Source organism: Meriones unguiculatus, chromosome 1 (genome assembly GCF_030254825.1).
Source record: "Meriones unguiculatus strain TT.TT164.6M chromosome 1, Bangor_MerUng_6.1, whole genome shotgun sequence".
Lineage (NCBI taxonomy): Eukaryota > Metazoa > Chordata > Mammalia > Rodentia > Muridae > Meriones > Meriones unguiculatus.
In genome coordinates, this window is record NC_083349.1 from 22,708,242 (window position 1) to 22,734,559 (window position 26,318).

Sequence of the window (26,318 nt, forward strand, 5' to 3'; positions counted from 1 at the left end):
TCAAACTCATAGAGATCCACCTGCCTCTCCCTCACTAAGTGCTGGGATTACAGGTGTGTGCCACCACACCTGGCTTTTTAAGATTTATCCCTTTCTAGAAGTAAACCAGGACATAGTTTTTCTCACTTCCCAGCCTTATTGAATACATAGAAATAAATAATGGCAGTATAAAGATGTCTTTGGAATTCCATGATTCCTGTCGGCAGGAGTCAGTCACTGAGCTGAAGTGATACACGTTGGAATGGAGCTGAGGCTGTTAGCAGGACTGTACCCTGTGCCAGCCCACAGCCCTCCTTACACTGCTTTAAGTTGAGTTCCTCTTCTCCCACTCAGTGAGATTGATGCTCATTATCCTGGAAGATGATCCTGATAGGATTTCAGTTACCTTCTAGTGTGTTTTTTGCCTCTCATGCTATTTTATTTTTAAATTTATCTATTAATTTGTATGAGTGCCAGAAGAGAGCATCAGTTCTCCTTTAAAGATGGTCATGAGCCACCATGTGGTTACTGGGAATTGAACTTAGGACCTCTGGAAGAGCACCAGTCCTGAGCCCCATCTTGTGTTATTTTAAATAGATTACTTAAGTTGTCTTATGTTGATTATGCCTTATATGTTGAGATACAGAAGCAAATGAAATGTTTCAGAAAGTTAGTCCATTAGAATCAGAACAGAAGTTTTATTTGCTTATGGAAGAATGTTTATTCTGAATCCCAGGCTCTGTTTAGAGGATGAAGGGTTATACTGCCATGGCTCTGCAGTATGAAGTGTGGTGTTTTCTTCCCAGGACAATGTTGTTTCTCAGCATGTGGATGGACTAGGAATCTGCATTTCTAACAAGTTCTTGATTTGTGTTTAGAGTATTTTAGTCTTAACCCGGGTTTCTTGAGGCTCACTTAAAACCATGTGGTCATGGAGTAAAGTTCAGAGTGAAGTCCAGTGGGCACCTATCATGAGAATTGGAGAGAGAGAAAGTACAAGAGAGGGAGAAAAATCTCAGTGTTATGACAGTTAGTAATGCTCATGACCTTATATGGGAGGCCTCCTGAGTTACTATGTTCACTTCCCACAGAAGCTGGAGTACCTAAATCAGTGTTTTCCAGTGCGACATTTTGTCCACTCAGCTGAATCAGCCTGGGGTCTGCAGTGCTGCTCTGCCCCCAACAGCATGGTCCCAGGCCCTTCGGGGCTCTACCTGGATTTGATGGCTTCCTCACACAAGGGTTTCAGCTGCTCCCTGCAAGCTCTGTTTAGTCCCCTGAGTCCTTGTCTCTCTCTCTGCATGCCTCCAGTTCTGGGGCTAGACCAGGGCCTCACACCTGCTAAGCAAGAGTGTCTACCACTGGCCTGCAATCATATCTCTGCTTCTCTTTCTTCTGCCTTTTGCCTCCTCTCTCCATCTTTCTATGTAATGTTAGGAATGTGTTTTAAAGCAGTAGTAGTTTTGAATGCTTATGCTTTGACTTTTAATTTTTTGGTTTTGGTTGTGAGGCAAGGTCTTGCTGTGTAGCCAAGGTTGACCTCAGACTCACAGTTCTCCTGCCTTGGTTTCCTAAATGCCAAACATGGTGTGCAGCCCCACACTTGGCTCCAGTGCTGATATTTTGATCTTAGTGACACAGCATTTACCCACCAGTGAGGCAGAGCTATAGAATGAGAGCTGAGGAAACATAAAATGCAAATTGCATTTGCTGGGATTTTTTTTTTAATTGCTTCTTGTCAATTATGAAACTTAAAATTTTCTTTATAGGGGCTGGAGAGATGGCTCAAGAGGTTAAGAGCACTGGCTGCTCTTCCAAAGGTCCTGAGTTCAACTCTCAGCAAACACATGGTGGCTCACAACCATCTCTAATGAGATCTGGTGCCTTCTGGCGTGCAGGTGTGCATGCAGGCAGAACACTGTAGATATACTAAGTAAATCTTTAAAAAAAATTTTTTTTGTTTTTAATAGGAGACTAGAGTTGTGGACAATACCTCTGATTTTTAAAAAGGGAGTTGAGGCCAGGCAGTAGTGGCACACACCTTTAATACCAGCACTCAAGAGGCAGAGGCAGTGGACTCTGAGGTCAAGTCCAGTCTGGTCTGTGGAGTGAATTCCAGGACAGCCAGGGCTTCAGAATAGAGAAACCCTCTCTGGGGGATGGCAGTGGGGAGAGGTTGGAGCAAATGTGGTAAAGATGGGATGGACGGATGGTTCTAGTAATGCTCCCTCACCTAGGCAGCGTGACTCAGACAGTTCACAGTATCCTAAGTCAGGGTAAGAATCGGGCAGGAGCCAAGTGTGGTTAGCACATGCCTTTAATCTGAGCATTCAAGAGGCAGAGGCAGATGGATCTCTTGAGTTTGAAGCAAGCCTGGTCGGCATTGAATTCCAGGTCATCCAGGACTACATAGGGAGACCTTGTCTCAAAAACCAAGATGGGGCCCGGTGTAGGTCAAAAGAAGTGGTGTTTATGAAGCAATAATTATTGTCTGGAGACTTTTCCTCTGAAGCTTTTGTTTTTTAAGTATTTATTTTTATTTTACATATATTGGTCTTTTGACTGCACGTATGTCTGTGTGTGAGTGTTGGATCCCCTAGAACGGGAGTTACAGACAGTTGTGAGCTGCCGTGTGGGTGCTAGGAATTGATCCCGGTCTTCTTCACCACTGCTCTTAACCACTGAGCCATCTCTCCAGCCCCCTGAAGCTTTTCTTGATTTTTCTTAATCTAACGTTGTCTTGACAGTCTTAGCCTTCTGTCATTATATCTGTATAGTATTTTTATACATTTATAAATTACTTTATATCATTTCAGATTTTGATGCATGATTAGAATATATAAAGAAATTTTGTGAATTAGTGGTAAAGTCGCATTATGGGAAGAAAAGATTTTAACCTAGGGTTGCTATCTGTAGAATATCCCTGTAGGTTCATAAAATTTTAAATATTGGTGTTTACAGATTTGTGCTATAGTGAATGTTTAAAGGTGACAATTGCCAGTACAAATAGTCTTTACTAATGTTTTGGTTTGCATTTATATAGCGCCTTTCCTTCGAGGAGCTCGAGACATCTTTCAAAAGCTGACAGTTTTTCTCACAACAACCCTGTGAGGTAGGTAGTGGGCATTTCAAACAAGTAAGGCGCCAGCCTCCAGCCTATGTTTCTGTCCCGGAACCATATCACTGAAATAGAACCTTTTTTAATGATTAATTTTATTTTTATTTTATGTCCATTGGTGTTTTGCCTGCGTGTAAGTCTGTGTGAGGGTGTTGGATCACCCTGGAACTGGAATTACAGACAGTTTTGAGCTGTCATTTGGGTGCTGGGAATGGAATCCAGGTACTGTGGAAGAGCAGCCAGTGTTCTTAACTGCTGAGCCATTTCTCCTGCTCCCTGGCCTGGCCAGCTTGCTCTGTCCTTACATAAACTTCAATATCTATTTTTTTTTTATCCAACCCTTACACTATATGAATTAACACCATAAAAGCTGGATGAACTAGAGTCTTAGCAGGTAAAGGTGCTTGCCACCAAACCTTGTGAGCTTGGGTGTAATCCCTAAGAACCACATAGTAAGGGAAGACAGCCAGCTCCTACAAATTGTCCTCTGAACTCTGTGATTGTGCCCTTCTTCCTTCACTATATGTACACACACACACACGTCTGTGTGTGTAAATGTGTGTATATATAAAGCTGACACTGTTTCTTAGTAACTCAAGTGTAGGTTCCCAAGTGGCAAACAGAAGTCAAATCTTTTCCAACCATAAAATGATACCAAAGGGCTTGCTTGAGCCAGTAAGAGCAAGCGAGGCTCAGGTAAACTCTCTGCTCTTCATTGAGTAGTCCTAAAACCTTGGTCACCTGCTTGGCTTTGTTGTGCTTGTTTTCAAGAGTGAACAAGATTCTGAGTAATTTAAATTCTCCTTCTGGCAGAAGTGGAACAGTGGAAGGAAAGCATTATGCATTTTGCATGGGAGGTTTAGAGCCGTCAGGGTTGAAGAGGCAAGAAGGTGTTTTGGCTGTTTGAGTAATAAGTTAAGCTAGACGAAGTGGCAATGCTTTTAATCCCAACAACAACAACAACAAAACCTACATTTTAAACAACAAAACCAACCAACAACAGAAGCAGAGCAGCAACAACAGCAAAAAACCTGGGTCTTAGCAGGGTGTAGTGGCATGACAAACATTCGTTGTTGGTCTGTTATTGGTCTACTTTGTCCAAGAGACTCTCAAACATTATAGGCCATTGCTGCTTCCCTTGATTGACTCCCATAGGTTAAAGGTAAGTCCTTATTGCTGAAGACACAGTGTACTGTTGACACAGGGCCCAGAGGATCCAAGCTGGATCTGACTGGAAAGTTTCCATCCTGAGGACTCGCTTTCATATTATCAGAAGGCGCTATACAAGCTTCCGAAGGAGAGAAGCAGCCTGCCCAGCTGTGATGCCTATGAACAAGAACAAGACAAGCATGGCGTGGTAATCCTTAAGGAGGCAACAGTGGCACACATACCTTATTGGTAACCAATGGTTCTCTAATTTGACTTAAGGCCTGTTCAACAAGAGGGAATTCATGTTCCCTGGAGTTAAGAGTTCCAAGAAGATGTTGAACTGCCAGATGTGGGTGCTAGGAACAGAACTCAGACCCCAGGAAAAGCAACAAAAGGTCTAAAGTACTGATCCATCTCTCCAGTTAGGGAGAGCTTTTTAGCAATGGAAACTATTATAAATACTAATTAATATATTGAAACAGAGTCTCAGTGTGTAGTCCTGGCTGGACTAGTTATGTAGACAGACATTGAACTGCAAACCTAGCCAGCTACCCAGGGTTAGTGAAGTCATGGATCTTGGGAGAGAACCTACAACTACCACTTTAATAAAGTGCCACAATCTCTAACTACATTCTAAATATTTGTCTTTATACCCAGAGTTAAATATAGTTCTTATCTTTGAAACATATGGCATCTATTACAGAAAACCACAATTCATCAAAATGCAGAGCTGTAGCTGGGCAGTGGTAGCACATGCCTTTAGTCCCAGCACTCAGGAGGCAGAATCAGGCCAGTCTCTGAGTTCAAGGCCAGTCTTGTCTACAGAGTGAGTTCCAGGCCAACCAGGGCTACACAGAGAAACCCTGTCTGGGAAAAAAAACAACAAAAAAACACAACAACATATGCAGAGTTGTACAACCCAGTCTCATATATCTGCAGTACACTTCCTGCACCTCAACCTCAAGGATCACTGTGGAAGAGTGACTGGAAAGACTGAGAGCAAGAGAAACAAAGTCTGTTGTAAGGTTGTATGTACTAGAAATGTTAGAGGGGCACTCAGTTGGCAGAGGCAGGCGTATCTCTGAGTTTGATTTCACCCTGGTCTATACAGTGAATCCAGGGCAACCAACATCACATAAGAGAGAGAGACCCTGTCTCAATGAAAATAAAAAGAGTAATAGGAAGTTACTCTCGTACTTCTAAGGTCCTTAGCGGTTTTTGCTTTGTTCTTAATAGTTGTTAGCAGTTTTGTGCAATTGAATAATTTTTATTTCCCACAGTATTGTTACAACAGGATTTGACCTGTGTTTTTGGCCAAATGATGTTAATATGTAGCTGCAGGGTCATTGAAGCACTGTCTCCTTTGCCTCCTTTTTCTTTCCTTGGTGTCATTCTTTGGGGAGAGGGGGAGATATACATTTATTTATCTGTCTATCTGTCTAGGTTTTTTTTTTTCTTCTTCTTCAAGGCAAGGTTTCTCTGTGTAGCCTTGGCTGTCGTGGAACCCTCTCTATAGATCAGGCTGGCCTCAAACTCAGAGATTGGCCTGCCTCTGCCTCCTGAGTGCTAGGATTAAAGGCATGCCGCAGGACCACCTGACACTGTCTTTCATTTTTATAGTAGCCAGCTGTGACAGTAAATTTTCACAGTTTGGAGATAGCATGTTACATTTTAAGTGAGGCAGAGATTCTTCCTGGTAGATAACAAAGGATAACTTTGTGGTTTTGTTCGTGAGGCAGAAAATCAGAAAATGAGAAACCAAGGCCATCTCATCTCAAGATGACCCTGGAAGAATATAAGTACAGCTATTTTGAGTTGATTTTAGTTTTTAAGTAGTTTTGACATTGGAAACAATGAAACCTAGGCATTTGAAATAGGGATGAACATGTTTTAGAAAGCAAAAGACACAAACCCTATTAATAATGCCTACCTCAGGCAAGTGAGATGGCTTGACAGGTAAGGCAGTTCTCCTAAGCCTGATAGCCTGAATTTTATCCGGAAACTCACATGATGGAAGGAGAAAGTTGTCCTCTGACCCCTACACACACGTACTCGTGCACACACATGTGCATGCGCATGCATACTTGTATTCATGGATGTTCTTGGGCTCTCTGGCTCTCCCACTTTCTGTGTGTGTGTGTGTGTCTGTCTGTCTGTCTTATTTTTCTGTATTTTTGAGTGAGTTTAGCCTTTTCTGTGATGCTGAGGATGGAGCTGAGGACCTCGAAGGTTAGGCATATATGTTCTACCCAGACCTACACACACCTACCCCACTCCCTCCACCCTCGCCATCTCACTGTGTCATTCTAAACAGGGTCACCATTGCTCGTTTTCACACTGGACACAGGAGGACAGCTGTCTCCTTTTTGTCAGAAGTCCTGCCACTTCACATCATGGATGATTTCTTGGATTTGTTCAGTGGGGTATGTTGCTTCTGACCACTGAACAAAATATAGTTCTCAGTTTCCCACATTTCATCATTTGTATAGTTTGAAATGTGAGGCCATGGCCAACATCATTTCTGTTTGAAATATCTGTGCTGTGCTGCTGATGTTGTATGGATTTTATTTTATTTTATTTTTTTAGAATGTGCTGGATTGAACTAGGCATTGTGCATGCTAAATGGGTGGTCTACCCTGTTTATCTGTTGTTCATACACATATTACCCTGTAATGTAGGGTTGCAGCAAGAATGATTTAGATTAGCTTTTTAGAGAGCTGATGTTGACAAAATCCATTGTGATGGCTGTAGATAAGTAGTTTGGTATGGTTTGGTGCTTCTCCAAACCTGTTCTGTCTTCCCTTTCAGAGTTAAACATAGTACCATTGTCTAAATCACTTTTGGCTCCAAACCCTACCCCACAATTCTATTCTTAATCTGTTTTCTGTTTGCTTTGTTTTTGTGATGCCGAGGGTCTAACGCAGGGCTTGGGCATACTAGGCTGTATTTTACCACTGAACTACACTTCATCCCTACAAAGCTTACTTCTTAGTTAAGATTGCCATACTTTTTGTTGTTGGGGGTTTGAGGGGGCGGGTGTTTGTTTTGTTCTGTCTGTGGGAGCTTTTCTGTGTAGCCATGGCTGTCCTGGAACTCACTTTGTAGACCACGCTGCCCTTCAACTCACAGATATAGGCCTGCCTCTCTCCCAAGTGCTGGGATAAAGGCGTGCACCACATGTCCAGCCTGATTTCTGTAGAAATACAGTTTTTTGCCATTGAACATACATTTGCCTACTGGTGCCTTGCCTGATTATATAGTTTGAGAGCTGTATAATTTTTTATTTTTAGTTTAAAATTTTTCATTTAAGAACTGTTAAGATGGCTCAGCAGGTAAAAATGTTTGCTATATAAGCCTGGTAACTTGAGTGTGATCCTAGGAGCCTACAAGGTTGAAGGAGAAAACCAATTCCTACAAAGAGTTCTCTGACCTCTGCATCTGTGCTGTAGCATATGGACTTATGAGGAGCACACACTATACACAAACAATAAATGGTTTTTGTTTTTATTTGTGTTTTGTTTTGTTTTTAATAGGGACCAGAGAGGTGGCTCCTAGGGTAAGAGCAGAGCAATTTCCTCCCTTTCAGATACTGCACTTTGGTTCCTGATAGCTATGTCTAGTGACTCATAACCACAGGGGAGCTAATGCCCTCTTCTGGCCTCCGTGTATACCTGCACACACATGTGCAAACATACACATACACACACACACACACACACACATACATACATACATACATACATGAATAAATAAATAAATAGCAATATTTTAAAAGTATAAAGTAATAAAGCCAGGTGGTGGTGGTTCATGCCTTTAATCCCTAAACTCTGGGAGTTAGGTAGAAGGATGTTTTGAATTCAAGGCCAGTCTGTCCTACAGAGTGAGTTCCAGGATAGTCAGGGCTACACAGAGAAATCCTTTCTCAAAAAACAAAACAAAAACAAAAAAGAACAATGACTATGTCTTTCTTAGTGTTTCCCGCCATAGCCTCTTGTGTGGTACTACTGTATATAGAGAACTTAAGAAATAAGTCTTGGGCTGGAGAGGTGGCTCAGAGGTTAAGAGCACTGGCTGCTCTTCCAAAGGTCCCAAGTTCAACTCCCAGCAACCACATGGTGGCTCACAACCATCTGTAATGAGATCTGGTGTCCTCTTGTGTCATGCAGGTGTATATGTAAGCAGAACTCTGTATAAATAATAAATAAATAAATTTAAAAAAGATATTAAGTGCATAGTTCAAATATTTTTTTTTCTCTTGAGCCACTGAATTTTTTTTTCCTGAATTTTATTTGAACATTCCTAATTGAAATTCCTAATTCCTTTTTCTGATGGGTAGTTTTTGGCTTTTTTTGTTATTTGCTTGCTTGTTTTTGAGAGAGGGTTTCTCTGTGTAGCCTTGGCTGTTCTGGAACTCACTCTGAAGACCAGGCTATCCTTGAACTCACAGAGATCTACATGCTTCTGCCTCCCGAGTGCTAGGATTACAGGTGTGTGCCACCCCTGCCTGATACAAACACACACACACAAATTCTTAAATCAAAACCTATATTTCTACTAGAAGCTCAAGCTTTGATAAGTGTAGCTCCAGAAGGAAGGGCTCTCAGAGCCTCCTTGGAACCTGACTGCCAGCCACGTGTTAAAATCTTTTGCAATTATTATGGCTGATTTTACATCTGAACCCTTTAAAATTCTGCCTTAATAAATTCCACCAATGTAACAGTCCCGTTTTCCAAGTTACGATTTTGGCGTTTATCCTGTTCTTTGGATGAAGTTGTCCAACATCAGTTGGGGTGGTTGGAATGTCAGGATGTGTTTGAAGATCCTATTGAAACATGTTGGAGTTTTCTGCTGTGCACACAAACATTTCTATTATAGCTTGATTTTGTTTGTTTATGCCATTATGTCTCTGAACTCATTGCCTTGCACTCTTTTAGCTTAAGTCCTTGTAAAACTTTTGCTTTTATTACCTCCACGTGGATTTTTTTTTTCTATTCTAGGTTATTTTGTACCTTTCAAAGTAGGTGAGTAGTGGATATGTGAGGCAGACAGTTTTTGAGTTCTCTCATTTTATAGTTAATGAAATAGCAGTTAAACAAAAGCATTAAAATACTGTTTGGGGGAAAAAAGAAAAAGTTAAGCCCTGGGAAGATGGCTAAGTGGATAAAGAATTTGCCATATAAGTATGAGGACTGGTATTCTGATTCCCAGAACCCACATTAAAAAACAAAAAAACCCCACCTGTTTGTAATACAAATACTTATCTCCACCAGCTGAATCAGCAGGCTCTGGATTCAGCAACAGACCCTACTTGAACATATAAAGTGGAAAGTAATGGAGGAAGGGACCTAGTATCAGCCTCTGTCCTTCACATGCACACATGTGTGCATGTACACATGCAAATACACATATAGATCCCACATCATACAGAGGAAAGAAAAAAAGGAAGGTCTCAGTTGTTTATTGTGGTAATTGACGATTTGACTGTGAAAATTATTGTTTTCTTTAAATCTTTGCTATGATAATCATGCTGACTGTAGGATACGAGCTTCCTTGATCATCTCTTCAGTTGTATCAGTTCAAGAATTGTGATAGATAAACTAGAGAAATGGCTCAAGGGTTAAGAGCACTGGCTACTCCTGCAGAGGACTCAGGTTCAGTTCCCAGCACTCACAACTGTCTGTACCTCTAGTTCAGGGGATCTGACGTCCTCCTGTGGTTCCAGGGGCACATATCTATGCATGCAAGCCAAACAAATAATAAATACAAAGTAATTCAGTTTTTAAAATATAAAGAATTGTGATAGATAACTAAACTTGCTCTTTTGATTTCTTTCAGATTTCGGCCTATTAAGGGAAGGCAAGAAGAACTAAAGGAAGTAATTGAACGCTTTAAGAAAGATGAACACTTAGAGAAAGCCTTCAAATGTTTGACTTCAGGTGAATGGGCACGACATTATTTTCTCAACAAAAACAAAATGCAGGAGAAATTATTCAAGGAACATGTAAGTTAAGTACATTAATGCTGCTACTGTATCAGATACGTAGGAACTAGGTGTGGTAGCTGAGGCAGGAAGAGGGCTACAAGTTTGAGGCCAGCCTGGGCTACATAGTGAATTTTGGCCAACTAAACTATAATGTGAGACTGTGTCTTTAAAAAAACCAAGGGTTTATAAGTAAACTGAAGCCTGAATGTTTGTGAGTGCTGAGATTTCAAGTCTAACAGCATGACAGTGGCTTACAGAGCTGCAGGTTGAAGCCAGACCCTTATACAGGCTGGAAGTCAAGTGCTCTGTCGCCTGACCCATCCCGAGCCCATTAGTTAGTTAGTCATCAGAGCAGTGACTGTGAAGACTTGTCATACGGAAGATGGCCCAGCTGCTCATCTGGGGTGAAGCTCATGTGCACCTACCTCTAGAGCAGCGGAGCCAAACCAGTGAGTGGTGGGGACGCTCAGTCTGACAGGGAAGGCTTTCACTTCACTACCCAGTAGTTCACATTGTTGGTGCTAGTATACTTTTATAATTTTGAGAAAGTCTAGCAGAATAAATAATTGTCACATTTTATTTCTGCTTTAGGTCTTTATTTACTTGCGGATGTTTGCGACTGACAGTGGATTTGAAATATTGCCTTGTAATAGATACTCGTCAGAACAAAATGGAGCCAAGATAGTTGCAACAAAAGAGTGGTAATTATTACACTAGTCAAAACTCAGTATATTTCTGTGTAAAATCTCTGAGATTGTCCTGGAAGTACTTGAAACTATGCTTGGGGTGATCCAGTGCGTTCCCTGAGGAACAGAGCAGTGTAGGCTCTGACCTGTTGATTCAGTGGGGAGTGAAATCAGAAGTCTGGGTGACCTGGTTCCATCTCTAAGGCACAGCGTGTTGAGTCTTAGTGATTGTTCTGTGCTGGACTGATGAAAGGACCAGGGTTAGTGACCAGCTTCCAGAGTCAGCCTGATGGGTCTTAACCCTCCCAGGTGGGTTTGCAGGTAGAAACATTTGACTATGTTAACCTGCTTAGAAGCATATATGCATGTCAGCTTAAATAAAAGTAATAATAACCATTCTTAATCCCAGCATTTGGGAGACAAACAGATCTTTGTAAGTTCAAGGCCAGCCTGATTTCCATAATATGTTCCAAGCCAGCCAAGCTATACAGTGAGACCCTATCTCAAAGTAAAGTCAAAACCCGGTTTGAGGCTTAATTTAAAAGCTATAGGTGACAGAGAAGGTGTGATTCTTTCCTGTTAATGATACCTGTTCTTTACCTTTCATCCCACGAGAAACACTCAGTCTCTTCTTATGGTTTAGTATTTTGATAGCAAAATTTTGAGGGGTCAGGTACCTGAAAATGGAATGTGCAAAAGAGCATTATTCCCAAGTAGACCCTGGGATAGGTGTACATGAAAGTACTATGCCTCAAATTTGGATTAGGCTGCAAATTGCCTCTCACGGCTCCTGTGTTATAGACGGTAGGCTTGAGATCGAGAGACCAATGGCTGCACTTTGCAGTAAAGTAGCCACCTGCTTCATGGAGTCCTAGAATTGTAGTCTGTCTCAATGAAGAGGTGCTGTATGACATCCACACCAGAGTTCACACATGGTGGTGTCTTTCTCATTCTTAGTTCCCATAGTGAGCACCTGCTGAAATAGTATTTGGGATATGTGGGCTTAACATTCTTAAGAATTTCACCTCTTCTTCCTTGACATGGCTGCTAAGAAACTTAAGCTTGTAGTATGCGTTTGCAGAACACTTGTACTGAGTGGGTACCCTTCTACCTGATGGCAGAGTTCTAGGCCCCTCATGACCCCACTACTGTTGGACCCATTTGCAAATGTAGTGCACAGCAAATTGGTCCCTACCTCCCATGAGATCCTGATACAGGCACTGCAGGGTATGGAGAGTCACAAGTGGCACAGTGCCTTGCCTAGAGGAGCTTCCATCCACTTGTGGGAATAAGGTAGATAAAAATCAGGCCATGGGGGCTGGAGAGGTGGCTCAGAGGTTACGAGCACTGACTGCTCTTCCAAAGGTCCTGAGTTCAGTTCCCAGCAACCACATGGTGGCTCATAACCATCTATAGTAAGATCTGGTGTTCGGACAGAATGTTGTATAAATAATAAATAAATCTTAAAAAAAATAATAATATTAATCAGGCCATGGGGCTCTAGGGAGGAAGAGAGGATGCTCAGGTGGACTCCAGGTCAGTCAGCAAAATATGTGGAGCCAGAGCTACTCAGTTTCTGCTGTTTAGTGGGAAGGCTTATTTTATTAAAAGAAGCCTTATTATAATTACTAGTAATTTTTATCACGTATTTTAAATAGGAAACGAAATGACAAAATAGAATTACTGGTGGGTTGTATTGCCGAACTTTCAGAAATTGAGGAGAACATGCTACTTAGACACGGAGAAAACGACTTCAGTGTCATGTATTCCACAAGGAAAAACTGTGCTCAACTCTGGCTCGGCCCTGCTGCATTTATAAATCATGGTAAGCTGCCTTCTGAGGCGTGTGCACTGTGTGGGCTGGCTGCCCACTGCTGGTGTGGCCTGGCCATACTGAGGGGAGTTTGGAATGGCCGTTATCTTCAGACTTATTAAATATGCCCAGTGTGACTTGAAATCTAAACTGTTAGAAATTATGAAGTTGTCTGAAAAGCCTTTTCAGATTCTGTAACTTCGTGTTTCAGATCTTATCAGCAGTTAATTGACTTTCTCTTTTGGACATTTTTCAGATTGCAGACCTAACTGTAAGGTAAGCATAAAAGAAAACCAAACACCTCAGATTCTGTATCTGCATTGGGTACGAGACTCTTAACAAGTTACTTCTATTTCAGTTTGTGTCAACTGGTCGAGATACAGCATGTGTGAAGGCTCTGAGAGATATTGAACCTGGAGAAGAAATTTCTTGTTACTATGGAGATGGTTTTTTTGGAGAAAATAATGAGTTCTGCGAATGTTACACTTGTGAAAGGTAAAGGATCCTATTCAGCTTCATTTAACTGTGATGGTGGTTATGGTATCGACCCCGCCGGCCGCCCACATCTTGTGAGTATAGAGCCAGCGCGCATGCACTGCAGCTCAGCACCAGTGCACTGTGAGAAACAGAGTCACATGTGATGCAGCAGTTACTTGTGAGAGAACAATAGTAACGGTGATCTCTGAGGGAGAGCAAAGGAAACACACAGTGGTGATTTTAAGTTTCTACATTAGTTGTACATGATTCACTAGAAAGTTTTTTAATTTTAAAATCTGACGACAGGCCTTCAAGGTAGGATCTAAGTAAAAAGAACTGTTGTATTATTCGTGAACACTTCAGTGTCACTTTTCATAATAATAAATAGTTTGAAACTTCGTTTTTGGAATTGACCAAAACTGTTTTAAAGTTTATAAAATAGTAAGTCTGACAACCAAGGGAAAAAAAAAATATTTAAAGAACTTTAGGGGAAGCTAGGCATGGTAGTTTATACCTGTAATCCCAGCACTTCAGATGCTGAGGCATATGTACTGGAAAAAATTTGAGGTAAGCCTAGGATACAAAGAAAGCTCTCAGAACAAAACATGAAAGAAGCCTAATCCCCAGCACCACACAGCAGTGATAACAGCAAAGGTTAAGGAAAGGCAGTGGGTGTAGTTCAGTGGATACAGAGCTGCCTACAGCACAGGAAACCCTGGGTAGATCCCAGAGCTTTAATAGAGGCTAGTATGGTGACACATGCCTGTAGTTCCAGCAGTCATAAGGTGAGGCAGGAGGACCAGAAGTTCTGGTCATTCTGTGTACATAGAACATTTCAGACCAGCCTGGGAAACATGAGACCCTGTCTTTAAAAAAAAAAAAAAAAATCTGGGCGCTGGGCACAGTGGCACATACCTGTGATCCTAGCACTCAGGGAGGCAGAGGCAGGCAGATCTCTATGAGTTTGAGGCTAACTAGGTCTACAAAGTGAGTTCAGTACAGCCACTGCTACACAGAGGAACCCTGTCTCGAAGAAAAAAAAAAAAAAAAGGAAAGTTGCCTTAATGAGTATTAAAGATTATACTATAAAGTGATTGTAATCAAACTTGTTACATTGTTTAGCAATAGATAGTAGCAAACAGAGTTCGAAAACAAGCCACCTCTGGTCTTGGTGTGAGCGTGTGTACATACACACACGCAAACACACAAACACTAATCACAGGACATTGACTACATTCATGAATGTTTTGTGGAGATGTGAGCTTTCAGAGCATGTGTTCAGTGCAGCCTTATTGTCAGAGACAGACATGGTGCAAGCAAATTAAGTAATAGGTAAAATGGCTTTAATGTAGTATCTTAGTTTTGCTTACTTGAAAAGAAATGTAAATTAAAGAATTGGCTGTGTAGTATATCTACAGATGCAGGTCCATGGGCAGCTTATGAATAATTGAGACAATCATTGTAAGTATAGTTTTAAAAGAGGTTTTGGTAGATGCATGCTGGATCTCCCCTGAGAGCTCTGATGGAGGCCTCATCAGTTCGTCTCAGCTCTTGACCTGATGTGACCCAAGTACCTTCAGCGGCCAACCTTGTTTTAAGTAATCTGCTCCATTTGTTTGACCTTTGCTGTTTTCTTTTTCAGACGGGGAACTGGTGCTTTTAAATCCAGAGTAGGACTGCCTGCGCCTGCTCCTGTTATCAATAGCAAATACGGACTCAGAGAAACAGATAAACGCTTAAATAGGCTTAAAAAGTTAGGTGACAGCAGCAAAAATTCAGACAGTCAGTCTGTCAGCTCTAACACTGACGCAGATACCACTCAGGAAAAAGACAATGCAAGTAAGTAAGGGAGCTTGCTATAAGGTGCTGGTTGTGTTCCTTAGTTCTTCTATAGCATGCTTCAATAGTTTTGAAGCTGCAAATACTGATAGAAACTGGGACTCCAGGCATTTCAGCTAGAAATTTTAGTCCATAGCAGTTTGTAGCCACTCCAAATGCAGGGCCAACGTCAACATGTATTTTTGAATACTTGGTAATTGGATGTTGGAGTATTCAGCATAAGTTCTAGCACCATTATGTTTGAGGTAAACATTTTCAGGTTGTTAGTGATGCTGTAATCGTGTTTTAGGCCCTGCAAGAGCTTGGCTGGTTCATCGGGCTACCCATGTCCATTTCCAGCCAGTCTAGGGACATGATGGACCCAGAGTTCATTGTGGCTTGAAGGCTTCCATCTTCAACCTAGTTCACTAGGCTCAGAAGTGTGCCAGAGGAGTATTTGGATGTGGCTGTGTTGTGGGGTGTTTGATTACCTTGACAGAAGGTAGCAAGCCAGATGAAAGGAGAAGGAAGCAAGCTCTGAGCTGCCAGTTTTATGTTGGTGGAATATCTAATGGAAATTGGGGGTCGGGGGTGAGTAAACAAAGAGAAAAGGAAGAGAAGAACCACTACATAGGCCAAAGACAGCGTGGCATCTGTGGAGCTTGAAGTGCTGGAACCCCTGTGGCTGCTGTCCTTCATCTGGGTAACACCGGTGTTCTCTAGATGCCACTCTGTAGATGACGGCGTGTTCTCCCGTCTGACTTGTCTGTACCAGAGTCGTCTGTGAGAAAGGTTTGCCTTGGTTTCCCACAGAGTATCTTTTCCAGCACTCTAGTGTCCAGTGCCTGAGCACTTAGGATCCCCCTCAGGTGCTGGGTGTTCCAGGATCTTCTCCATGCCTTCAGATGTTTTCAGCCCACCCTTGGGTGTACCTTTCCCTTACAGAAAATTTTGAAGAAAGGGAAAGTGTCTTCATGATGGTAAATGCCACTGCGTGAATATCTGAATCTACTTGCTACTTGAAGTCCAAGGCCAGGACTCTAGTAACCTCTAGTATACAAGCATTAGTGTAGCTCAAGTTTACACTTTTTAGCTGAGGCCCGAAGTGAACAAAGAGGAGGTGTTAGTTCTCTCATTCCGTGTTGACTGTTGGTTTTATTAATAAAGGCAGTGTAATGAACTTTGTTTTCTTGAGTCTGGTTCCTTGAAGACACTGGAGATTGTGAAGCCCATTTCACAAATGCTTACATGGAAACACTGAGGTGTGTGCTGCCATCCACACAGCCACAAAGCCACCCTCAGAGAATGGCTCTGATGAAGAGAGAGTACCTGTATTTTTGTGGATGAACTTGATCATTAAGAGTTTTTATTATAAACTCAGTACACCACTTAGCCTACGTACTTAATACAAATAATTTCCGGAGGTGTGTGTGCTAATTTGTTACGACATGGGGAATATTTGTTATTAGATCCAGTGGTTTTTTTTTTTTTTAGAAAAATACCCAGATGTGGTGGTTCTGGCCCATCCTGGGGAGCTTAGGCCTCGGGACAAGTGCAAAGTCACTGCAGAGCTGGGTAAACACGCCTATTTCTCAAGGGCAGAGAGCATGCACAGCACCTTTGAACTGTAGTCTCCGCATTTTGGAGTCAGAAGTTCAACCTTGCTAGTAACTACTTGTGCTAGGCTCTTGGGTTATTCAGTATGCCTTTCTGGAACATGAATGTTAGAGTAAGCCAAGGTTACTGTCAGTGACCTGGAGGCATGGCCTAGGGCTCAGAAGGAGCCACTCCAGATAGCTGGTGCCACGGTGCTTTAGGATTTTGATGGCATCTAGAAGTATATAAGACAGCCTCTTGGTGTGTCCTCTGTGCTCTCTGTAACCAGTGCTCACTACAACATGTTCACTAGGGCTTCTCTAGTTCTCTTCTAGCTGTTTTGATTTTTTTTTTCTTTTTTGTCCCGTGGCACACGTGTGGAGGGTAGAGCACAAGTACTCTCCTTCCACTGTGCTGGTCTCAGGGATGGAACTCAGGTCGTCAGGCTTGCCTGCAAGTGCGTTTACCTATGGTATGCTAATTTTAAAAGACAAGGTCTTACTAAAGTCCAGACCAGAGCTTGAGCCCTCCTGCCTCACCTTCCAAGTACCAGCATTGCAGACATTAGCCCTCACTTTCCTTCTTACATGTTACTTTTCTGGTGTTTGTGCTTTATCCTTACCCTGTGAAAAACAAAGTAGGGCAAAGCAGGCTGAGAAAACCTAGCAAGCATCAGAGCTTTCTCTCAGGGCTTCAGGCATGCCAGGGGCTGCTGTTGCCCTGCCTGTCTCTCCCCTGCCTTCATTTGCAGTTTGGCAGCTGGTAGGGTAGCTGCTTTGACAGGTGTACAAAGCAGCATTGCTCCGTAGGCATGAGGAAAACATTCTTCCTCTAATCAAAGCCTGAGAGATACTGTCCTAAGAGCTCCAACTCAGCTTTCTGCTTTAGCACCCAGGAGTGAAGAAGGGGGTATGTGAAACATGAAGATTCAAGCAGCACCCAAAAGCTGTGGGTAGTGACTGCCCTTATTACAAGCCAGTATAGGACCCAGCAGATTGCCCCATAAGATTGAGTTTATGTGGACTAAAGGAGCACTGGCTGGGCATGAAGGCAGGGCTGTCCCTTCTTTCTCTCTGACACTGCCACCTCTTGCTGATTCATTTTCCTGCCAGGCCTGCCTTTCTGTTCCCCTCCCATCACTCTTTTCAGGTGGCTTTTGCCAGTCCTGACAGGCAAAGGTACTTGTTCCTGGTAATCAAGAGACTTTCAAGTGCTGCTTAGGGTTTTCTGGACTCTGAACTAGACATGGCCCTAGTACAAACTTGATTCACATGCATTGCCAGCACAGCCTAAGAGCTCAAGACAACTCTGTGTTCTTTTGATGTATTTTATAGTGCACACTGAGTGTCACACTATCTTACAGTTTCGATGACACCTTGGAATAGCCACAGTCAGTGGCCATACATTGTGTCCTTCATGAGTTGGAAATGAAGCCATAATGCAGACAGTCTAACAGTGATCAGGAATTCAGGGTCTGGGCCACAATGAAGCTCAAGTCCCACTTCTCAGTAGATGGTGTTTTGGGACCCACCAGCCCATGAGAGCTTGGTTCCTTCATAGACATGGTAAGAACCACTTTATCATCTGATTTGTGTCCAGTGTCCAGCAGGTAGCAGTCAGGAGGAATGTACACCCCACCAAGGTTACCACCCAGGCTATGCACTGAGGGTTTATTTATCACCACAAAAAAATAAAGTGCACTCAGCAAGGGCAGCAGGAGCACTCCTGCCTCTGGGTATCTGGACCCAGAGTCTCAGGACACTTTGAAGTGGTTGACTCACAGTTTGTGATCTCGGCCACCAGCTTCCTGCTCTAGACTTAACCATCATGGAATCCTCATCCACTACAAGTATGCTTAAATGTCTGCATAGTGACTGGCCCCTGGCACAGTGGGAGAGCCTTGGTCACATTTCTCTGCTTGTTTCTCTCAGCTTACCTTTTCACTGGACTTTTGATGAGATGATACTTTCCAAGTAAACTGTGAATAGCTTAACAGACACTAAGGCCAGTACCTACTGAAACAGTGTGCTATCAAGTGCAGTTTGTTGTGCTTGGTTCAGATCACAAACACAAGAGCCGCTTTATCAAGTGTTGGCACTGCTACCAACAGGGAATCTAAAAATGGAGAGAGGGTCTGAGAGAAATCAGACTCAGAATCCCCTTAAAATGGAATTCAGCTAGTGGACTAATTAAGAATTAAGTAAAGAGAGCATGGGTACCAAAAGAATCCAGTCAGAAAAGGCTACCTAAACATTGAACTGGCCAGGTGAATCATGCCCACAGCCGATGGACTTGCATGCACATGCCCACAAGTGGAGGGCTTTAATCAGAAAGCCTGTTGCTTTGCAGATGGAGAGAAGAAGGACTGTGACTTAGCTGAAGGTTTCAGGCTTTAGTCTCAGGGCATTGGCTGATTTAAAGGGTTACATTCCACAGTGACATGAGATAGGACAAGTCATTCTAGCTCTGGAGAAGTGAGACAGGTTCAGGCAGGAGGTAGGCCATGTCTAAGAGAAGCAGGTGGATTCCAGTGATACTAGGGTTAGATGCTGCAGGACAAACAAGTGACTACATGAGGCATGGAAGGAAGAGTTGGGGAAAGTCAGCTTCCTGCTTGGGTAGTGGGCAGATGGTGGGCAGCTGCTGACAGGGTGGAGCTGAGGGAGAAGCTGCCCGAGCTCTGGGAGACAATGCAGGCCTATCAGCAGTAAAGCAGTTGCAGTCAGTGTTTAGCAGTCTAGATCTGTGGTTCAGGAGAGAGCGGGTAGAGGCTTGGAGACTGTCAATGCCTGAGTGGTGACAGCTGGAATATTCAAAAGGTTTGGGCTGGCAGGCGCCTGAGGAATAGCAGATGGGCTGCCAGGGCCAAAGGAAGACAGGAGCATTTGCTCTTAGCCCAAGGGAGATGAAACTGGTTACCAGAATTCAGTCCATAGAAATGAAAAAGGAAAGGGCTGGAAAGTATACACTGGGTTTCATGTGGTGGTCCACCTAGCAATGCCCCACTGGAGGGCCAGGGCCCAGGCTGCAGAGGGGTGGTGGCAAAAGCATGCCATGTATCCAGTCATTGCTGGAATTGATGGCATGTTCAGAGCAAGAGTGGGATGGAAAAGGGAAATGAAAGGCTAGAGACTACAAAGCCTGGTTTTAGATAGTTCTGGAAGAAGCCATGTTTGAGGAAGTATGGCAAATGAGAGATGCAGTCTCTTGGGCTTTTTCACTGTAGAACTGAGAAAGTTAAGTAATTAAAAATTGATTAATGAGCTGGGTGGTATTGGCAGTGCACACCTTGAATCCCAGCACTCGGGGAGGCAGAAGCAAGTGGATCTCTGTGAGTTCAAGGCCAGCCTGGTCTACACAGCTAGTTCTAGGATAACCAAGGCTACACAAAGAAAGAAAACCTGTATCAAAAAAAAAAAAAAAAAAAACAACAAAGTTTTGTGATTGCCTCGAATGTAAATGTAGAAAGAGAAATTAAGACAGTAGGGCAAGGGCAGACTGCCATGGCAAAATGACCTTGAGCCACAGAGCCTCTTGAGAGGCACTCAGCTGTCACCTGAGTTTGTGCAGCTTTTCTGTCTATTCTGGAGAGAAGAGGTTGGATCTGTTGTCTTGAGTTAGTTGTTACTGTCAGGGATTCCCTGTGGGACTCTGCAGCTCCGGAGCTGACACTCGCCTGCTGTAGCTTCCTGCCCTCACAGGTGACCCACAGGTGACAACAGCGTATGGTAGTGTGCTTTTCTACTGACACATGAGTATTGGAGAGGACAGCATACAGTTCCTAGAATGTGTTCTGTGTAAAACTGTTGGAGAGAATGTGTCTCTTAGAGTACAGCGGTTAATGCATCTCGTCTCTGTTGTACACACTTTAGGTAATTTAAAATAGTAACTAAGACTCCTGAGTTCAAGGCCAGCCTGGTCTACATGAAGAAACTCTTGTTTCAAAAAACAAAAACAGTGACTAAGAGTTCAGAAGAGAAGCTGAGCATTACAGTGCACACCTGTAATCCTAGTACTTGAGAGACACAGGCAGGAGGATTGCTGAGAGTTCAAGACCAGCCTGGTCTATTTTATCAAATTCCAGACCTATCAAAATGTATATATGATGTGTACAGGCACATATATACATACATACATAAAATGAAGGTAGAAACTGTGGCTTTTATTTACTTTCCCTTTAAATCATTTATGTAATCAAGATACTTATTCTGGACCAGTGAGCTCTGACATGGGAGCTACCCAGAGGAGAGCAGCCTTGGCCCCTGCCATGCTGTGACCCTTGAACCGTAACAGAGACAATGTAGGGACGCTATTCTGAGGGCTGCTTTGTACATGTGTGTGTCAGCATCTTGTGGCTGGTGGTCTGCATTGGGGATTATTTAGTCATGTCATATTGCAATACCAAGCTGGTTTCATTTTCTCTCTCTCTCTCCCTCTTCTTTTTTTTTTTTAATCTTCTAAACTTCACAGCTTCTAACCGAAAATCTTCAGTTGGTGTAAAAAAGAGCAGCAAGAGCAGAACACTGACCAGGCAGTCCATGCCAAGAGTCCCAGCTGCTTCTTCCAACTCTACCTCACCTAAGCTAGCGCACATGAACAATTCCAGGGTACCAAAGAAACTGAGAAAGCCGGCAAAGCCTTTACTTTCCAAGATCAAGCTGAGGAACCACTGCAAGCGGCTGGACCAGAAGGGCACGTCACGGAAGCTCGAGATGGGGAACCTAGTGCTGAAGGAGCCCAAAGTTGTGCTATATAAAAATTTGCCAATTAAGAAGGAGAAGGAGCCAGAGGGACCAGTCCATGCTGCAGTGGGGAGTGGGTGCTTGACTAGACATGCTGCAAGAGAACACAGGCAGAACCCTGGGAGAGGTGCTCACCCGCAGGGCGACAGTTTGCCCTGCACATATACAACCCGGCGCTCTTTGAGGACAAGGACAGGTCTGCAGGAGACCACTGACATCAAGCTTGAACCAAGTCCCTTGGATGGCTATAAAAATGGCATTCTGGAACCCTGCCCGGACAGTGGCCAGCAGCCAACCCCAGAGGTGCTGGAAGAGCTGGCCCCTGAGACTGCACACAGGGAGGAAGCACCACAGGAGTGTCCCAAGGGCGACCCCTGCCCGTCACGAAAGAAATTTCGACAAGGGAAACCTGTAAAACATTTAGCAAAGGCAGAGGACTGCAGTCCAGAGCACAGCTTCCCTGGAAAGGATGGGCTGCCAGATTTGCCAGGGCCTCATCCTGGCCAGGGTGAGCCCAGTGGCACAGTCGGGGTGCCTGGGAGCTACGCGAACTCTGCTTCCTCACCTGTTGGCTGCTCCATTGTCACCCCAGACAGCTTCACAACAAAAGACAGCTTCAGAACTGCACAAAGTAAAAAGAAGCGGCGGGTCACCAGGTACGATGCACAGCTGATCCTGGAGAACAGCTCTGGGATCCCCAAGCTAACGCTTCGCAGGCGGCACGACAGCAGCAGCAAGACAAATGACCACGAGAGTGATGGTGTGAACTCCTCTAAAATCAGCATCAAGCTCAGTAAAGACCATGAAAGTGACAGCAACCTCTACGTTGCAAAGCTCAGTAATGGGGTCAGCTCGGGGCCGGGCGGCAGCTCTACCAAGCTCAAGATCCAGCTCAAGCGGGATGAGGAGAGCAGGGGCCCCTACACAGAGGGGCTTCATGAGAACGGGGTGTGCTGCAGTGACCCCCTGTCCCTGCTGGAGTCCCAGATGGAGGTGGACGACTACAGTCAGTACGAGGAGGACAGCACGGACGACTCTTCGTCTTCCGAGGGGGAGGAGGAGGAGGAGGACTGCGAGGACGACTTCGAGGACGACTTCATCCCTCTTCCTCCCGCCAAGCGGCTGAGGCTGATCGTCGGGAAGGACTCCATAGACATCGACATTTCTTCAAGGAGAAGAGAAGATCAGTCTCTAAGGCTGAATGCGTGAGCATCACTCATTGTCCTGGGGAACTAAAGTAAAGTTCCAGCCACAGCTTCTCAGCGCGGCACTTCTGTGGTCTCTTCACCTGTAGGCATAATATTGTAGAAAGTGTACAGCATCCCGACTGTTAAGTCTGATTTGTGCAAATTTTTATCGTACTTTTTAAATAGCCTTCTAATGTGCAATTCCGAGTTAGAGGGAAATCCCTGTTGTAAGATAGAGGCTCCAGCAAACTGTCCAGTGACAGCAGCTCTCCACACAGGACGTTCAGACACTAATGTGGTCACACCATGTTGTCACCTATCAGAGCAAGCGCCAGCCCTCTATTCTAGATGACTAAGCCGTAGTTAGGGCGGAGCAGAGCAGCCTCGTGGGAAGGGTTTCCAGCATCTGCTCGTATCACCAGCAACGACCTCTGGCTTTTGGGTTATTTGCTAGATGTTTCCCCCTTGGAGTTGTGTCAGCTTCACACTGTTTACCGGCCCAGGTGTCCTGTCCGTGGCCTTTGTTATCATAGACCATTGGCTGGAAGTCAGATTGATTTCTTTGAAGAAAAAAAACTTTAAATTAAAATGCAGTCTTCTGTGTGACAGCTCACTTTGAGTACATTATATGTACAAGGCTGGTGGTGTGCAGGATGAGTTTTCAGAGCAGCTTATTTATTGCTTGTAATGTAAATTAAAGACTGTGTATTTAACACTTTTCAATCCTTTTAGATAAAATTGTTCTTTGCAAGAATGATTGGTGCTTATTTTTTCAAACCTTTGCTGTGAACAGCGTGGCGACAGCGAGCAGCGTTTGTCTGATGAACTCCAGCTATCTTAATTTGGGTCTTCAAGTTTCTGTTGCACTTGTAAAATGCTACAAGGAATATTAAAAGAATTCTATTCACTTTAACTTATAATAGTTTATGAAATAAGAACAGGAGTCACAGCTTTTGTTCTGTGGTAACCTATACAAACATTTGTCTTTGGGATTCAATGTAAAGAGCTGAAAACAATGTGTATGTTGTAAATATTTGTGTGTTGTGAGAAATTTTTGTCATAAGAAATTAAAAGAACTTACCAGGAAGGTTTTTAAGTTTAGAAATATTCATGCCAATAAAATAGGAAATTATAAATATATAGTGTAAGCACTGCATCAGTGGACGTTCTTGGCTTATGTTAGTTTATTATGAAAATATCAGATTTTTTTGATTATATTATCAGTCAAACAAAAAGAGGAGTCAGATTTAATTTGTTTTTGAAGCACTTTGAGAAGAGAAATTAATTTTAAGTAACTTAATGAGCAATTTTTGATTACTGCTTTATGTTCAATACCAGGCTTGTTTGTTTCTCTGGATTATTTTATAAATCAAAGAATTTGAGAATATCAGTCTGTAGCAGGTGTTTGACACCAGTGGGTCTGTTTCTTTTCTGGGAAATGTGTAGGTGTCCTTTCAGATAGATACAGTGTTCCTAAGTGACACAGCTACGGGACTTGGTGTCCCAGCATGTTAGAAGGGACCTGCAGGGAGGGAAAGGTCCAACAGAGAACGCCTCAGTGCTTCCCTGTTGTGGGTGACACCTAGCAGTGTTCATCTTGGGAATGCTGAGATCCTTAAAACTGTTGTCTCTAGGTTCCAGTTAGAAGTTAGTAAGATTCATGAGTGTTTCCAGGGTTCGATGTCTTTGCGCCTGTGCATCATAGAATCCTTGCCGTGGTCCTGTGCAGCCTTGTCCTTGCCATGCACTTTGACCCTTGGGTGTCTATCTCATTTGGAAGCAGGAAAGAGACTGCGTGCCCACATACACACACACACAACCTGTTGTCTAGCCATGTAATAGGGCAGCCCTGTGTCTCAGGACCTCCTGTCCCAAGGCACCCAGAGCGCCTTCCGTGGTGCTCCCAGTCCTCATGGGGTCCTCAAGCACAAGTGTGAGCCATGGGCCACCTCCAGGAAGCTGAGGAGCTCAGGAGCCTGCACAAGGCAGCAGGTCCCCTTCACTCCCATGTTCACTCGGGCTGTTGAGGCTAAATCCTCCCATTTCTTTGAATACCAACAATAGCCATTTCAGGAATTTTGATCTTAAGGAAAAAGTAACAAAATAAACACATTTCCCATTTTCTCCATTTTTAAGCTTAATTTTAGTAACTTATTTATGATGTTTATTTTAGTTTTGTTGTGGCCTCATCTTTGGAGGCCGACCTTCCCATGGGTCTAAGAGCAGTGACATTGTAAGGAGTTGCTGCCTCTCAGGAGTTGTATGCACAAGCATTCAGCAGTGCTGCTGATGCCTTCTAGGGAACCTTATTTCCGTTTCTCAAGGCAGGGGCCTCAGACTGTTCTTGATCTGCTGTAGAACTTCACTGTGGGGGTGCCAGAACCCACATTCTTGACCAGTCTGGAAAAGGTTACACTCAATAAAACTCTCAGCTTGAGCTTATGCAATGATTGGTAAAGTTTTTGGCAATTGTAAGAATTAGGAAATGATCCTAGAAATATATGTAAAGTATTCAATTTTCAATCATTTTTCAAATTACTGTTTTAAATTGTTTTGCTGAGTTGTAATACTTTTGAGATACAATGTATTCCTTGTACTGAAAGAATGAAAAAGGACTTTTTCAGCATTTGAGGTAAGTTCTTTAACGTTTCATTAAAAACATTTTTTACAAATATTTTGTACATGCACTTGCAGTATTGAGGTTAATCATTTTAATAAATTCGGAAATTAAAATGATTTGGTCAGTGTTCACTGTATCTTGAGGAGTGAGTGTTCCACCAGATGCTTGCAAGAAGCAGTTGGTGAGTTGGAGTGAGCCATTTTAACTGTGGTGGCCGGGAGTCCCCAGTGGTCTGACTCACTCAGAGCTAAGGGCCTGTCCTTCTCACAGAAAGGCTTGCTTTCAGCAGCCCAAACCCATGGAGGCTTTGCCCTCAGTATGACACTGGGTTTCCACAGCCCAGCTAGCTTGCATCAAGTTGCCTGGAAACCCTGTGACTCCCTCCTCAAACTTCAACTTGGTGTCACTAGTATACATACTGCTGTGTAGGCTAGAGCCCATGGCCAGGCGGATTGAGGCGCAGTGACACTGCCGGGGTCTGGTACTTGTGGCCCCTGCAGGAGGGCAAGTGGGCTCTTGGCATGCATGAGAAGGCCCCAGTCTCCTTCCCCAGTGTCCTGCATCATGTGGCTACTGGCCAGCAATAGTTCTCAAAAGATGGAACAGCAGAGGGTCAGGTATGAAAATGACCACCCCTCAACCCACCTGTGCCACACTCACCCTCCCAGATCATGAGGCTTACACATAACCCAAACTGCCGATCTGAGGTCAGAAGAGGAGGCGGCTTTCAACAAGCCGCAAGATAGTCACTGTGTGTTCTTATCAGTTCTTCCAGTTTCCTGCTCAGACACGGCAGGTAGGGGTGGGCCACCATAGTCTGCCCTGCCGAAAGGAAGCCATGCTCGCCGGGGCACAATAGGCAGGTGCCCCCGTCTGAGACACAGGCCAAATGTGTTGCGCACCCGTTAAGCATCTGAAGTTGCAGAGGTAGGATCTCGAGTTAAAGCTGAGTCACCCACAACGCAGGCCTCCCACACGGGGAATGCTGCACCCAAAGCCGTCTGTCCTCTGTGGCCTTAGAGAGAGCAGCCGGGCCTCACTTCAGAAGGATCCAGGCTAGTGAGGGAGAGTGGAGAAGTCTAGCCCGGGAAATCCCTGATGTTATCAAGGACAAGCAAGGCTAATGGAGGACACTAGAAACTTCCGCAGA

The 26,318-nt window shown here is 43.7% G+C and overlaps 1 protein-coding gene across 4 annotated transcripts in view; it reads left to right on the plus strand.

The window, feature by feature from the left end:
• Kmt5b (lysine methyltransferase 5B) overlaps nucleotides 1–25,284 on the plus strand; it is a 53,291-nt gene extending 28,007 nt beyond the window's left edge. For all 4 annotated transcript variants that reach the window (XM_060383461.1, XM_021634373.2, XM_021634380.2 and 1 more), the window contains exons 4-11: nucleotides 3,023–3,091; nucleotides 10,082–10,247; nucleotides 10,821–10,930; nucleotides 12,574–12,740; nucleotides 12,985–13,004; nucleotides 13,087–13,223; nucleotides 14,848–15,044; nucleotides 21,090–25,284. In XM_060383461.1, the coding sequence (XP_060239444.1) occupies nucleotides 3,023–3,091; nucleotides 10,082–10,247; nucleotides 10,821–10,930; nucleotides 12,574–12,740; nucleotides 12,985–13,004; nucleotides 13,087–13,223; nucleotides 14,848–15,044; nucleotides 21,090–22,570 (2,347 nt within the window). In that variant the 3' untranslated portion in view covers nucleotides 22,571–25,284. The remainder of the gene's footprint in view (nucleotides 1–3,022; nucleotides 3,092–10,081; nucleotides 10,248–10,820; nucleotides 10,931–12,573; nucleotides 12,741–12,984; nucleotides 13,005–13,086; nucleotides 13,224–14,847; nucleotides 15,045–21,089) is intronic.
• Nucleotides 25,285–26,318: the final 1,034 nt, after the last annotated feature.